This window comes from Coturnix japonica, chromosome 6 (genome assembly GCF_054131305.1).
Source record: "Coturnix japonica strain WE chromosome 6, WE-NBRP24, whole genome shotgun sequence".
NCBI classification, from domain to species: domain Eukaryota; kingdom Metazoa; phylum Chordata; class Aves; order Galliformes; family Phasianidae; genus Coturnix; species Coturnix japonica.
Window position 1 is genome coordinate 37,048,994 of NC_140668.1, and position 16,782 is coordinate 37,065,775.

The following is a 16,782-nucleotide window of genomic DNA, read 5'->3' on the forward strand; positions in this document are numbered from 1 at the left end:
ATCCTATGTAATGTTTCAGATATTGATTTCTCTGTGAAGCTCTGGGGCTTCTGTATCCAAAGGTATTGGCTCAAATCTGTGTTTCTTTGTCAAATGAACTTAACAATAATGCTCCGTCTCAAAAGGAAAACGCCAAGTTTAAGTTGTTGGGTTTTATTTGAAGTCTTAAGAGATCCACCCCATAGAAACCTATGACTGAAAAGACACATTCTTTTGTAGAAATGCAACTGTTTTATTTCTAAATACACAAATTGATGATGATTATTTCCTTTTTACTTAGGTATTCGGTTTACAAGGATCCAGCAAGCTGGCTAGAGATTAATCCTACCAATGGTACCGTTGCCACCACTGCTATCTTGGATCGGGAATCTCCTCATGTTCAGAATAACATATACACTGCTCTCTTTTTGGCAATAGACAGTGGTGAGTAACTATTATGGACTGTATTCACTCAATATATAACTAATTGTTTTTCTATTTGAAAGGTACACATGCATAGGTTTAAGCACTTTGTTAGCTGGCCATCTGAAGGCACAGGAGGTCACTGCAATAACAAAGAAAAAACCATCAAATTCAGAGCAATTTTGATTTAAGGTTACATCTCAAATACTTATTTCTATGCTGAGATCTCAATGAGAGATGCAAATAACATGTGAATATTCTTGGAAAGCAATAAATCGTCTTTATCAGAGTTAATTTCTTCATAATATTTGAGCAGTTAGTAAGCCTAAGGCACCTAAATTCCAATAACAACTTGTCCCTGATATGCTGAATTCTATTCTACTCAATGCAGTGACAGTGGCAATAAAAACCTAAGTAAAAACCCTTGTTAAAATGCAATATTTTTTAAATATTATGAGGATTAAAGTTCCTTCTGTCAAATATAATCAGAATTAAACTATCTACTGAAAATTCAGTAAGCGACTTTTGGAGCATAAAGAGAAGAGAAAATCCGGAATGTTTCTGCAAACCTCCAGAGCTAACGGAGCAAAATAAATAACAGATTTGTCTGTAATATTACAGCTAATATGGTAACATTTTCCCACAGCTGCAGCTGGTTTAGTCCTAGTGATGAACTGCAGAATGTTCTTTTTAAGAGAGCAATTCTATATTTTTGTAACCATGGGACTCAGGGAACATTTGTGGGGCCTGATGGGGGGGAGGGGAAAGTATCTCCTTATATATGAAAGATAAAAATTCTGCTGATACTTTCCTTATCATTCATAAACATATATTTTCTAGGGAAATTTCCACAGCAAAATGTAGCACTAAACTTATCTCTGTTTTTAACATGCTATCAAATAAAGACGTTTTAAAGGCACCTTAAAACAGGAAATATCATCTTAGGATGAAAGTTACATTCCGGTATAATATTCCAGAAGGATTATCAATAGAGTAAAGTTTCACATGTTTTAAAGGTGGAGTCAAACACCCTCTAAGAGAAGAGGCGGAAGACTCAGCTATAAAATGTTGAGTATTTCCTACTGTGGGAATCAGTCTATATGAAGATGAATTTTCCTTACTTTGGGGTAGATGTTTATCTTACTCTCAGCACAGTAACACTCATTACTCAGCCATTCTGAAGCAGGAGCCTTACTGCTCAGTGAACCCTCTTCATTCCCATAACTTTATCCATGCTGGAAAAAGGAGACAGAGGTGTCTAAAAGGTGCACTACACCACAGAGCAAGAGAGGACGTGGTAACATGGGTTGGACACAAAGGAATTGTGTTCAGCTGACATACTGAGTCAGCATCTCATTCTAGCAGTTGTTGTGCTTATTTCTAATTTGGTAGTCCTGTTAGCACGGGAGCTAATCTACTTCAACATTATTGACTTATTTAATGAAGTAATTAGGAACCACATGTGTGCGTTTAGTACTGGCATGCTAAGGTGCCAGTAATGGTCATTCAAACATGATGTTTACTGTGCTGTGAGCTGTGTGCTGATTTTTAATGGTATTTATAATGTGGTAAGATTCTAAAATGAAATACAGATTTGGACATTAGTCCTTGCAAAAGAACCTTAGTCAAACATGAAAAGGACAAATCGTTTTCTGCTAGTATTCATAGCATATAGAATATATTAGCTACAGAAGGGACTCAGATATCCATTATATTCCATCACTGCCTGTTTTTAAAATGACCACACACTGGTATTTTATTTCAGCTGTAGAGGCAGCTGAAGGCAAACTCCTGGTGGTACTTCTTTTTTCTTCCCCTTCCACTGATATCAGTGGAGAAGCTGTTACTGGATACTCCAGGCACTGACTGCTGGTTATCACCCTTCAAGGCTGGGGACAAATGGAAGGGAGTTTTTCTGTTTAGTAAGATATTTGAGATTTCAGCCAGAAGTAAAACCAGGAACTCCATGGTTGGTGGTTCTTTATATAAATCCATCACAGATCTATCTTTCATCAGTAAATCACGAAAGCTTTCTTTATTTGTAGGATGGTAATCATGAGAGAATTATTAGAAAATGAAGTCATTCCAGTGCAGAAAATAATACATTTATTATGTTCTTCTTGAACTTGATACTATTATCCAATTAACTAAAGAGAAATGTAGCTAAGCACGAACTATATTACATCTGCTCTAAACAGTTCCTGTGCATTCCAAACTTAATTTAAACAATGCATAAAAGCACATTTGATGGACACTCTTAATTTTATAGATAATGAAGTTTGACCTTTTATTGAGGGAAATTTCATGGTAAAAAGAACTTTTTGGAATGAATATCCCAACTTGCTCTGTACTTTTGATTGCAGTAAAGGTCAAGGTAGTGTCTTTAGAATTTGAAACCTCTTTATTAAAGACTTGTGTGGACACAGAGTCTCTGGTCTATTAAAGAAGAAATTAAATAATGGTAGGAAATATCATGAAGCAGACTTAACACTTTGAAGTGTCATGAACTGTGTTTAGTCTGAGAATGAGCTCATAACAGGACAAAGTCAGGTTTATGCAAACTTAGTTTCATTCAACCTTATCAGGGGTTATCAAGATTATGAAAGGTGCCAATAGTGGTCACCATTTTATTTCCTTTATTCACCATTCTAATCACTAAAAACAATGCAGTATTATAAGCATAATTATTGGGAGTGTCTGTATAAACCACACATATATAGGCAATAAATCACTTCAGTCTGAGAGACCTGCTTGGATCAGACCTTCCAGGTGAGCTGCTGTGTAACTATGTTGTACAGATCCTGTTACATTCTGGAGCATTTGAGATGACTCTCATAAAGCATAATGCCCACTTTTTTTTTCTCACAAAGGCTGTCGTGCTAAAAACTCCCTTGGAATTGTTCTGTTCCCATTATGTAAACTCTCCAGGTCTTTAGAAGAAAAGCTTTGGTTTCCTTAGTTTGCTTGATACATGGAAACAAACCTGTGCAGGTCAGGTAGGCCAGCTGCTGGTGAGAAATGTGGAAGTGCCGATATCTGACTGAGTCATTTAAATCCTGATAGCACACCAAAAGGAAAATGAGAAGGAGGTGAGTCAGGATCTAATTTTCACTTTTTTCTGTGTTTCCAAGGACCAGCTGAAATACTCTCAAGCATCTGTTGTGCAGTTCTTGATAGTCCTAATCATTAGAAGGAAAATTTGTCATTCTGTACCATGTGTAATGAACGGAAGCAGACAACAGCTAGGAAATAATTGAGTGACAAAGAGATGTGTCACCATTTGCAAATAGAATTTTTCCTTACATGTACCTAACCTGTCTTCTGGCTTCATGATGTACATAATTAAATTACCACAGATTGATTCCACCTAAAACATGCTATTTTTGAAGAAATCAGGCAATTAGTTGCCATAGCAACCCAATTAAGCCAGTTTTATACCCCTTATCTTAATTGCTGTATTAATTGAGAAGAGAAAATAAGCGGAATACTTATCCTTTTCTTGCCATTTTAAATTTCAGCAAAATATGAATTGCACGCAAAATATTGTTTTAATTTGTCACCATGGACTCATGATTAGAAAAAGAAATTAGAATGCTGAAAACAGTATTTAAGACGGATGGCATATGTCAGTAGCAATTTGATATGCTGAAAGAGCTGTGCTCTTTTGAAATGTAATTACTCAAAAATAGGATCTGCATATATTATGGGAGTGAATGAACGAAGCATCGCAACTTTTGGAAACTATTTTATATGTTCTGGAGGAACAAATAATGGATACGTCAATGTGTATTTATAAAACAGGGAATTTCAACAGCATGGGAAATTTGGGACCTCTTTCATAGGAAATGTCAGCATGGCGTTTATAAGGCCAGATTTCAACTATGTCAGACGCTTGAGCAGCACACCCAAATCCCGATATTTTACCACTCTATTGGTTCCATTTACTTTTCTTGAGCCATTAATGGAGTTCAGCTGGAACACAAAGCGTAATGGAGCACGGCTGTCTGAACGGAATTTACGCCTGCAGTGAGTACCTGCTGCCAAATCACCTCATGTGCACACACTGTCTGATGAGAAGAACAGAGGATGGAGGCAGAAAAGAAACAGGAGGGAGGAGACTGAAATTTCAGTTTAGATTTTTATGGCAGTATCATGAGAGATCATGAGGTGTTGTTTCTCACAGTCTATATTTGAAGTGCAACCACTTAAAGAGAGAGCCTATAACACAGCCTGAATGTGTCCTGCACAGCCTGGCTTTGGGAATTTCTGAAATACTCCTTTCATTCTTTGTTCTCCTCCTGTCTTGCTCTAATAAATAGAAGGAAGCAGCTTCTCCTTTAGGCAAATGTGAAGCTGAAAGTAGAGAAATGGGTAAAAAATAAATCCACACCCAAGGGGAGATCTTAGGCAGTCTGACATTTTATGGTTAGTTACATAGGAGTAAAATGAAGAGAATTCTGTAGATACCACTGCAAATGTTCAACTTGACCTTCATGTGATTATGATCCAGATGTGGTTTACAGAAGTTTAAGGAGAGAAGGCTTTATTGATGATGCAGCAGAGGAAATGTAATAGTGCCAGAAATTAGAGAACTCACATTTTCAAAGGCTGTTTTTAGGCTCAGACATGAAGAAAAATTGTTCTTCTTCACTTCCTTCCACCTCCTCATTCCCTATCTGTGCAACTGTTAGCCCACAGAAAAGTCTCAGCAGGTAAAAGAAGTTGGAATGGAGCTTTGCGGTTACATAAATGATAGCACAATTGGAGTAAAAACTGCTGCTAAATGGTAAACCATAAATATCATAGTAAAACTGAGAGCAAATGAATTTCCATTCTGTCAGTCTGAGAAGAAATCTACATGGCAGTTACCCTACATGTCTGGCAGAGGACAAACTGCTTGCTTGAGTAATTAAATGGCCTTGTAATTTTTGCATCATGGCGTAGAAGGACATAGATAACATGTATTAATTTGATGGTGCTGGGAGCTTAATTTAATAAGAGGAATCGAGTGCAGAAGTTTTTTTGCCACTCATAATGAGCATGTGAAAACTGACAGTCTGTGCTCCATCCCTCCTAAAAGTTGTTCTAGCTTCTAGCAGTACTGTGGCTTAAATCTGTGCAGCTGATGGATTCTTTAAATTGGTTGAATTTTCTTTGAAAATATAATTATTTTTTTAAAGAGTAATAATTGAAATTAAATTTTTATTTTTATTTTTTTTCCCCTAAATGTTTTAAATTATTTATTGTACTGCAAAGTCATTTATACGTAAATATTCCCTTGTAATGACCAAGATACAAAACATCAGTATTTTAAATACAGGATATCTCCCATCTTTAACTTTTCATGCCATTGGGTGAACTTGCTAAACTTAAGTGAATACATGCAGCCACATATCTTAATGTTTTCAGATTTGTGTCTGGGGTTTTCCTTGTTAGTTAATTACCAATCCTTTGTTCCTTAGCTGTGCCACTAAACAAATCATATTATTTACAAGTAAATTGACTTCCATCTAATTCAGCTAAAGCTAATTTTCACATTACATGTGGAGAAGTATTTCTTTGTGCAGTCGATAATACTTTCTTGTGCAACTTGTTCTGGTTTAGATCAAGTCAAGTTTGATGTCAAAACATAAAGAAGTTAAATGAGAAAGGCAGTCATAAATTAAACGAATGCTAATTAGTTGAAAAAGTATTATCCCCCCCCATTTAAACATGACTGTGGACTCGTTTATGCAGTGTTCAATCTTTTATGATACTAACTGTAGGAAGACATGGTAGAAATGCAGTTGTCTACACAGTGCCATAAAATAGGATGCTCTGCAGGAAACCCACAGTCGCTTCCTGAGTTTCAATTGGATAGCCTTAAAAATGAAGTCCTTGACTTTCACTTTTAGTGGTATTCGGTTTCAGATATGTCCAGCACGGTAAGAAAGTCTCCCCCTTATGTGGTATTAGCCAACTCTGCATTTCTGCTCTCACATCAAATACATGAAAGCAGTTGGTATTGAAAGGTACATTGATAAGCAGTTCCTTAATCCAGTTTCAAATCAGTATGAATATTGGTTTTAATTTCATGAAGCACAGCTCAGCTGTGTTAGAAATCCATACACAGCATCACGTTTCTGTTTAGAAACTAAAAAGGGGAACATGAAATGGCTCTGTATGTCCATAAAAATGTTACGCTCAGATTAAACGCATCATCAGCCATTCAACCACAATTGCTTGTTAGACATGCCATTTTAAGCAAGCCTTGATACTTAAGAGAAATGTCATCTTAATCCATGGTCATCATTGTCCACAATCGGTATCTTTTAAGAATCTGACTGCCTGATTTTATTAGTTAGATGTCTAAATGCCATCATTGTTCCTGTGAGAACTTTCTGGAGCAAAAACTCGGTTTCAGTTTTCATTGGCCAGGTTTTTCTTCCGAGTGCTTATCATGTAAGACATTACTAATAATTCTAATACAATTCTGTGCAGCTCTTTGTTATAATACAAGTACATAGAATTATAGAAGTGAAGCATTTATTTTGATACTATTTTTTAAAATAAAAGGAGCAATATGGCAATTTATGCTGAAGGTACCAAGATCCAGTTTAACATCGACATCTTCTGGTAACAGTCTTTTGCTTTACAGATTCTAGGTGACAGACAATAGATCCCATCATATCCTATGCTGGTCTCTAACACTTGAAATAGAACTACTTTTGTGTTAGTCTATTTTGTCCTTGTTGCATCTTACAGCATCACTAACTGCTGCCTAACCAAGGACTGCTATCAGGTTTTTATGTGGTCTAATGCTAGGAGATGAAGATATTACCAGTCCCAATGCACTACAAATAAGTGTAACATAGATTTACAATTGCAGCACGATCTAAGATGAATCTGTACATTTTTGGTGTTGTCAATCAAATTTTTAGTCCCTCAGACCTTAACAAGCTTGGAAGCTCTTACATCACCATCTCAAGATCACTTCTTCGAATTCTTAAAATCAGGATTTAATAGCGAGCGCTGATTTTCTTTCAGTGTGAAATTAGCTGCTATCCTTCAGTCCATTTGAGCAGCTTTTACATGTGAGTAACGAGTAATGTGATGACATTTCATTTGTATGTATGCCATAGTATATCACAGCTATTCCACTTGTGGAATGCATTGCAGGACTTAGAAATTTTCTCTGTTCCAAGTGACTCCTAAAGTACCTAAAAGTTCCGAGTATTAATTTTCATCAGGAATGACCAGTTCAGTGACATAATGGAACCAGGCTCCTCTGTAAAGATGTTCCCAAGGGTTACTGGACACAGCCCTTTATGTCTTCGTTTACACATTAATTTTCTTTTCAGCTGCTAAGTTTTACAATGAGAATTAGTTCTATTTCAGGATTAAATTACACTGAAGAAATCTTTCATTTCAAAACTAGAGCTGTCTAGAGATCATGGGATTTTTGACTGTTTCTTATTTCAAAAGCATAATACTGTCACATTTATAAAAGTCATACATTCCCAGTGGATGTATTGTGACCATATTTCCTTGATTCTTTTTTTTTTTTTTTTTTTTGCATTTTTTATGACGTGTGTTAACAAGTGTCAGCTTACGACCCTGACATTTGCTTATTTTTCTTTTGGAAGTCTTCATAAATCACCAGAAAGTTTTGTTTAAATCAGTAGAAATAAAACAGCCGGAGAATAAGTCATTGAAATGGACACAAGCAATTTCCTTCCTCCCTATTTGTGTAGAATAGTTGACTGGCCCATGAGCCATATGAAGATAGGGAAACATTAACGTGGCAGAGAAAATGCAGTCATATCTGCATTTGACAAAATAACAGTACATTCATAATGCTGTTGGCTTCTTAATTTCAAAAGGCAGATTTTAATATTACTGACTTCAGAGAAAGATAAGAAGGGCAGTGCATACGACATTATCAGTCCAATGTGGAAATAATGCATTCAAAATTAAAGACAGCAGTTTAATTAAGTGCATGAAAGGCTGGCTTTTATGATCATATTTCAAATACTCGAATGTCTTTTCATCCATTCTGCTGTATGACTTTACTTAATAATATATCAAGAACAAAAAATGTATTGGAGCCTTTCTGCAAATTCAATTAGTCCAATAAAAAGTGAAAAATAATTTCTTTTTCATTAAAAAGAACTCAACCCTAACCCTTCCGATGACAAAGTGAGAGATGAGTGAGGGGAAAAGCTGAAGAACTATGAAAATTCTGCCTTTGTTATGCATTTATGTGTGCATGAAACAGATGAAGTGTCACCATTAGTATCATTTGTTATTGAAAGGACTAATTGCATTCTGTTACAGTTAGTCATTTATCAGATCCAGACCACAGGGTATTTACTTCTCTCTTAGGATGCACTCTCAGTGTGGGAGTAATCCCATAGTTCATTGGGCTGCATGCAAAAGTGCTAAACGTCAAACTACCGTGACACACTGCACTGGTGCTTTACAGGTTAAGTACTATCTCTTCAATTCTTTCTACCTGCTGAGGATTTACAGCTGTGGGAAGTGCAGAGATGATAGATGGTGTGTTCTAAGCCAGTAAAATGAGCATCACAAAATGACCCTTCAGTAAGTGCATCATTTCAAATAGGATTGTTAGATATGGTAAACAATGCAGGAAGAAATGTGCACTTAGAAAAAACTGGGATCTGTCAAAACAATCTGTAAGGAGATCTGCAATAAGATCCTGAGCTTTAGATTGAAAGCAGTAGGTTACTGGCTCAGCCATGGCACGCACCTGTAGTGACTGAAAGCGATTACTACTTGTCAGATCCTCTCTGACCTCTCTGAAATGAGGTGCCAGCATCAGCCCGGCTCCCAGTGGGCTGAACTGTCCCCTTGGCAGACACTGCCAGTGCTACAGCTTTTTTGCCACTCACAGCCTTGGCAGGAATGCCATTAGTGAATCATGGTAAGTAAACAGCAGCCTCACCTCTGAAACTGGTCCCTACAGGTCATGGCTGAGACAGGCCAGCAGATGATTTGAAAAAGCTTGAATCTCCCATCACTAACACAGGGTGGCTCAGGGTAAATAAAAGGTCACGTTTTCTAGAGACGCATGCTGATAGGTTTCACTTCTGCTAACGTAACAAAATGGGGGCTGAGGTAAGGGTTACTGAGAAACAACCTGCTACTTATGAGTCCCACTGTACAAATTGACTCCCCTCTGCTGTCATTTTTCCTCCTATTTGTCTCTAGTTCTTTTAATACCGCACTGTCCATGCAGGGGATATTTCCCACTATGATTCTCTCAGTATGCATTTATGAACAGATTGTTCCAGATGTCTATTCATGTCCTAATCTCATTTTGACTTCAAAATACTTTTCTTAGAATAATTGTCCATACTGTGGAGAAGCAGACAGACTGCATTTGGAAAATATAGCAACGATTTACAACACTAACCCTTCAATTTTAAAAAGCAGTAATTCTCAAGTAACAGAAGGAAGATATATAAAAAATATTTTCCTTGGCATCCATGCAGGCACAAGTATGATAAACATTTATGGAAAGATGATTTAATAAACTCTTTGTTTGTTCTTCATATAGGTAACCCTCCTGCTACAGGTACAGGAACTTTACACATCACCTTGGAAGACGTCAATGACAACATCCCATCCCTTTACCCAACGCTGGCAAAAGTCTGCGATGATGCTAAAGATCTCAGAGTAGTGGTACTAGGAGCATCAGACAAAGACCTCCATCCCAACACAGATCCGTTTAAATTTGAACTGAGTAAGCAATCTGGCCCAGAAAAGTTGTGGAGAATCAACAAGCTTAACAGTAAGTTCTTTACTTTTATTTTTCATGCATTTATTCCTCCTACCTCTGCATCCCACTGACCTCACACTGAGGCTCTTTGTTACATGAATTCAATAGCAGTAATGCACGGGTGGTACAGATGCAGCTGAGCATCCACTTTGCTTCCATTGCTGCAGTTGCACACTACTTAGTTACATTAAGCTTGTTGTCCACCAGGACCCCCAAGGTCCCTTTCAGCAAGGCTGCTCCCTAATCTTTTAGCATCTCATTTCATATTCTCCTTAGAAGGAAATAAAAGATGGATGGGATACCTGTGCCTGCCTCAAGGAGTAACTGTGACATGTTTGATATTGTTTAAAAATGCTTCTTCCTATGCACATGATGCACTATTTGGCTATTTCTCACCTCCTTATCCTTTGCAGATACTCATGCCCAGGTCGTCCTGCTTCAAAACCTGAAAAAGGCCAATTACAACATCCCAATCTCAGTGACAGATTCTGGAAAACCACCTCTGACTAACAACACAGAACTGAAATTACAAGTGTGCTCCTGCAAGAAATCCAGAATGGACTGCAGTGCAAGTGATGCCCTTCATATCAGCATGACTCTTATCCTTCTTTCACTCTTCAGTTTATTTTGTAAGTCTTTTCCTTAAGTGTAAGCAATGAATGTTTTTTATCTACTTGTTTTTGCACTGTAAGAAACCTTACTTAGAGAGACTTTATTTTTTCCCCAAGGAAGATGCTCTACAGAAGTAGGAGGGAAGGGATTTTTCACAGTCAAAGAACAGCAACAAATGCCTGGGTGTCAAATTAAGAAATAGAAGCAATAATTCTAGGAAGAATCAAAGAGAATTAAAGCTAGCATATGATAAACTTAGAAGTACCAGCTGTAGTAACAGATTTCTGAGATGCTTTCTTTCATCTCTCCCCACTTGAATTCAATTCAAAGGCAGAAACTGGAGATTAAAAGGTGTTCTTGTAATAATAACTGTTCTGGGTCACCATGAAAATGAGTACCGTCTGCTTCCATCTATTTGTCCGTGAAGTGCGCAAGCAATTGGAACATAAGGAACTTATTCAAGATTCTGGGCTTAGAGACATTCAAACTGATAACCAGAACAGCAAGTCTGTGTTGAGGGAGAGAGAACTGATGCATAAAGGAAGCTTCTGCTGCTTCAGTGAAAGCTTTCTAGAAGTCTTATGAAATTCCTAATCTGAACTAGCGGTTTAAAAAAATAGAAATCCCCAGGTGACTGAAGGATAGGAACTTAAAACAATAGACTTCCATATACATCCAAACTGGATGTGTCCCTGGCTTGCTTTGTAACAGTTTTCTGCCAGTTTTTAATGTGCTTTTATTTTAAGTTCCTTAACTGCTGAAAAGGAATTTCTGTGTCCTATAGCTGTGGTAGAAAATCTGTTATTTGAGGACTATTACCATCATATAATGTTAGCAAAATGCACTGTATGGTGAATTAACTCCCAAGCTACGGTGAAAGGCCTTATGTTCTTGATGAAGTACAGTCTACCATTAGACAGAGATGGAGGCCAAGACAGTTTACACATCTGAGGCTTTGTGCATGCTTGATTACATATCTTCTCAGGTGTCTTTTTTTCCTATAGTATATTACTTTTATCCTAGAAGGTCAGCATGAAGGTTATTGTGAGAGAACTAGCTAATGTTTGTGATGCTCTCTGAAGATGAAAAGGACTATATAAATGCTAAGTGAAAATTCCCATTCTTTGTTCTCATCAGCGACATCTGGCTTTGGTTCAGTTATTCTGGGTTTAGTCAACTAGAAACAAATGCAGACTTCAGCTGTTAGAAGTAATATGTTAGAAATATGTGACTGTACATGACAGCATTACATCAGTGATAGGAAGATGCAGCCCATTGCTTCAAATACATTCTCATTACCCCTTCATAAATGTTGCTGTTGCTATACTAAACATGACTTTCATTACTGGGCTAACATTCCTGGACATGATTTGTACTTGAACTTTATTTACATTATTGCATCAGCTCAGACTATAGGGTAGAGAAAAGCATTTTGCTTTTGAAAGTATTCATGTTGCTGTTTTCTAGCCCTAATTATAAGGAGCCATTAAAAAGCAGTTCCAGGTTTTGGAAAATGCTTCTTGAGCTGCTCTTTTTGACTACAGATCTTCTCCAGCTGAACTGTGGGCAGAATATTGGCCCCTACGATCAGAATGATGCTCCATGCTCAGACTGATAGAGGGATTCCCCCTCCTACTGTAAAAGAATAAGCAGCACTGAATTGTCCTGACATGTCTGTGCTGTTTCCTAGTGCACTGAGCCTTTTGACAACCTTAGAGTTGTAATTTCAACCCGAGGTTGAAGTAAGATTCTGTACATAATCTGCCAGCAGTTTGTTCTGTGCTGTGCACCGGTCTTTTTCCTAAGCAAAACCAAAACAGGGACACGGCAGGTGAGTTGAAGGGACAAGGAAGGAAGGATCTCCTTCTTTAGAAAGAGAATGTTTGGTATGTTTTTGGATGATGCATATGAGAGTATTAATTCCCTAGCTAGGCTTCAGCATAGAGAGACCTAACCCCTGGTGTTGGACTGCATTCTTTTTTTTGCTAAAATTTGCACTATGTGGTTGTGTGTTTTGGGTTCATCCAGAGGCTCGTACTCCTTGTCCGGCACAGTCATCTTCTCATGCTTGTGCAAAGCCAGGAAGCATAGCAGTTATTTTTCTCAGGTATATATGACTACATGGAGACATGAAAGAATGGTGCCAGGAGCCAGTTTAAATAACGTGGTTCTGTATTTGAACTTCCATAAAATGTGCTGATATCACTGCATTTCAAATTCATTATCAGACACAGCTCTTTTATAACCGTGATTAGTTCCATCACAATGTTTAGTCTAGTCCAAATATTTATCATACTAATCAAAGATTATGATGCCATAAAAACAAAAAAGAACTTTAATGCTTATTGAACAGATGAAATATCCCATTTCTAGTGGTAAGTTATGGGTTTAATTTTTGCAAAAGCCCTTACGAGGCTTAGTTTGCTCCCAGTGTTTATCTTTTATGAGGCTCTTGTTCCTAGGAGGTAAATCCTTCAGTCAAACGAACTTTGTTGTTCATGCCAAAGTATGTCTTTTTGTATTTGACATCTGGTGTGAGGATAGATAGCCCTATGAAAGAGCTGTTCGTGATGAAAGTGCCCTGCACGAATCTCCTCCCTATACTAAACATATTGGTATTATCATTTAAATGGTACAAGTATTATCTACACTTGGAATATGTGCTGCTTTTCTAAGTCATGGAAGAAGACACGTATGGCAGATTTTTGAAGTAACAGCATAGAACTGAACAGCCTGATTAAAACTATAACGCATGCAAAAAGTGCCACCTATTCTGTAGCTGCCTGTGGTGTTCAGAATACTGAGGGATATTGAGATGCAGACTATAGAGTTGCCCAGAAGCCCTTGGAAAGGTAAATATACTTCAAACAAGAAAAGCTTAGGAGCTCTTCCCAGCTTAAATAGGAAATGCAGGATACTGGTGTATATGGGCAGTATACGTTGCTATTCCACAACAAAGCAATAAGATGTTTGGTGGTATTGTATGTAGATGGTAGCTACAGAGTCTATTGGGGGGGAAAGAGCTTCTTTGTATATTGTGTATGTACACTAACTTACATTAATATGAGAGTCGCTGAACTGCAGCTGGTATGACACATTATTGGCAGATACAGGGCTGTCCAAAGTTATAGTGGTTAATGCTAATAAATATTGGAAAGAATATTAAATCTCATGTCACTACCGCGGGCACCGTGTTTCAAACAAGACTTAGTGTAACAGCATCTTGTCCTTTTGTCAGCTTTTCCTAGCTGCAGCTGCAGATAAGACAGGACCAATTTGTTTCACATACAATTTAGAATTTTAGTAATTCAGAGTGAGGAAAAAGAAAAGAGAGGGTTCACTGTTTCCTAGTGAAAAAGAAGGACTACTATTACTACTATCAGTTACTTGAGGAGGATGAGTTGGAGAAAAAGAAGGTATGTTAGCAAGCTCGTCTGGTGTTGAGTCTGAGATTGTCTGTGTGTGTTGTTCCTTACTGCTGTATGGCCTCAGTTGTTGGTTTAGTTGTTTCTTTTTTTAATGTGTGGTGTCATTTTTGTTTGGTTGTGGTAATCTGACAGGTTGACTACAAAGGTTTAGGTTAACTTGAACATAATAAGTAAAATATTCCTTACTATGAAAAGAAAACAAGGTGACAGGCTGGGGGGAAGTACTGCTATGAAGTAATTAGATGAGCTGCAAGTCTCTGCATTGGAATTCATTTGCTAAACTGAGGGTGAAAGGCCGCAGGTATGTCAAAAATCAGGAGACTTGTGCAGATGTCAGTGCTGTGATTGCATAGATGCCTTGAAGACACTCCTGAATTTAACTTCTTATTATTAATTGCCCTAATTTTTCCTCTTTTAATTCTTGCCGTCTCTTACCATAGTATTTTTCATAATACGTTTCTGATTTGAAGAATACAGTAGTAGTGTCAACAGACAAAATGTTTGGCTTTTCTTCCTTGAAAGTCAGGTCTGGTATAAAGTAAGTCATTACAAACAATTAAATGTTATTAGCAGAGTTGAATTTATCTGAACATACAGCTGGTACTGCAGCATTTTCTCCCAGTAATTTCATTTTTCAAAGGAACAGGAGCACCATCTGTATCTCTTTGTACATCCTACATTATTTTATGCAGGACCATCAAGTGTTTCAAGACCAAAGCAATGCATTCTTGAGTGGCATGAGATGGTTTGAGGGTTAAGGGAGCATAGTCTGTCCTGACAGGAGTCTCACTTGTAACACAGACATCTGTGCCCAGTCTTCTAATTTCTCTGCAGGTGTACTCTGTCCTGTTGTGCACTGGGCTTTGGGAGCCCACCTAAAGTTAATGGGGCTTGAAATGGCACAGAAGTCCATATGTACATATATAATTGGAGAGAGGATGTTTATACACCTACTCATGTAGATATGACAAATGGAAATACCTTCAAATTATACATAAACATACTTAAAATGTACTTAATGAGATCAAATTTTACTGAGTCAATTAGGTGGGAAATGGTGTTTTATGCATATTTTAAGCCATCCAAACACATTCTAGAAGTATAGCTCTGGAGAAAAAACACTGCACTTTAGAAGCTGTGTGTTTGGAATGTAGAACAGAAAAATAATACCAGCAAATACAGCTACTTCACTAAAAGCTGTAATATTGTTCCTGATGGTCATTCTGTAGACATGAAATGAACATTTAAAGAGATTAGTTTGATAGACCATTCAGTGGCATGAATTCAAATGAACATTTTATGTTTTCATTTTCACAGTAGTAACCATTGATATATAATAGTTTGTGTTTCTTTTCAGAAGAGCTTAAAGTCAGCTAAATGCTGTTCTGGAGTGGACTATGACTAAAAACTAGAACTGAACAGATGCCCACTGAATACTTTTTTCTGTCTACAATAGCAGCTACACTTTTTGTTGCTGTTTTCTTATTTCTTCTAACATCCTTTGCTATTTACCTACCTCACCACATCCCAACAAATGGGACACGCTGCATGCTGACAACTTGCTATTCACTTGTATGTAATACTGAAGGTATACCTAAAGGTTAGGTGGCATTGCTTTTTTGCTTCTCATTAATGTCTGGACTATTTCAGACCTACATCTTAAAACCCTATCTTACCCATGCAAACAGTCTCTGTATGGCATCGCTGAGTATTCACACTTGTTGCACTTACAAATTCCTCTTCAGCATCTTTGAAATACAGCCTGGTAAATTTCAGTGTTAGCCAAACCTGACAGTTTGTTTTTCTTTTCTCCTCTTCCACAGCTTCAAAGCATTACTATTTTCCACTCATTATTATTCTTGCTTAGTAAGAGTTTCTTTTAGATGATTCTTTTAGTATTTCAAGCTGGGAATTGGGTACACCTGCAGATCTGAACGTGTCTGGACTATTTAGGTTCATGTTCAACTTCTTAGAAAATGATAGTCAACTACCCTGTGCTGCTGTGGCAATTGAGATCTGACTGCCTAAGCAGTTACACGTTGCCTTAAAAGGCCGCCTAGGTGGGTGTTCTTTATGCACTTCATTTTCAGTTTACGTATGAAAGATTAGATTTGTTCAATATTACTATTTCAAAACTGTATTACTCATTTCATTTGCTGCATATTTTCAACTGTTCAGCTAAATTTATCAGATTAGAGCATCAGAAAATGTATTTCCAGTCTGCAGGTAATCACCTCTCTACTTCTTCTGTTTTCATTAAACTGGCAAAGAAAGGAAGTGTTTGTTTGCTATTGGTCAAACAAAGCTGGCATTGTTCAGGCAAAGCATCCAGCTAAAATCCATACCAACTTACTTAAAATAAATAAAAGGAAAAAAAACCCAAACATCAACAACTTAGCTGCTGTATCACAGGATTTACTTCACACCCACCCCCAATGAGATGCATGAAGTCCATGACAAATAGGAGTTGAGCAAGACAAACATAGTACACGCTACTAGAACTTCAGAGCAGACATGAGTAGCCTTTTAGTTAATGAATTTTCTCTCAGATGAATG

At 37.3% G+C, this 16,782-nt stretch overlaps 1 protein-coding gene across 2 annotated transcripts in view; it reads left to right on the forward strand.

Moving 5' to 3' along the window:
• CDH13 (cadherin 13) overlaps window positions 1-16,782 on the forward strand; it is a 389,565-nt gene that overhangs the window by 362,237 nt on the left and 10,546 nt on the right. Inside the window, exons 11-13 of one of the 2 annotated variants that reach the window (XM_015874147.3) lie at window positions 281-423; window positions 9,965-10,198; window positions 10,600-10,815. In XM_015874147.3, the coding sequence (XP_015729633.1) occupies window positions 281-423; window positions 9,965-10,198; window positions 10,600-10,815 (593 nt within the window). Of the gene's footprint in view, window positions 1-280; window positions 424-9,964; window positions 10,199-10,599; window positions 10,848-16,782 lie in introns of those variants that run through there. The other variant, XM_015874146.3, reaches the window with a different exon arrangement.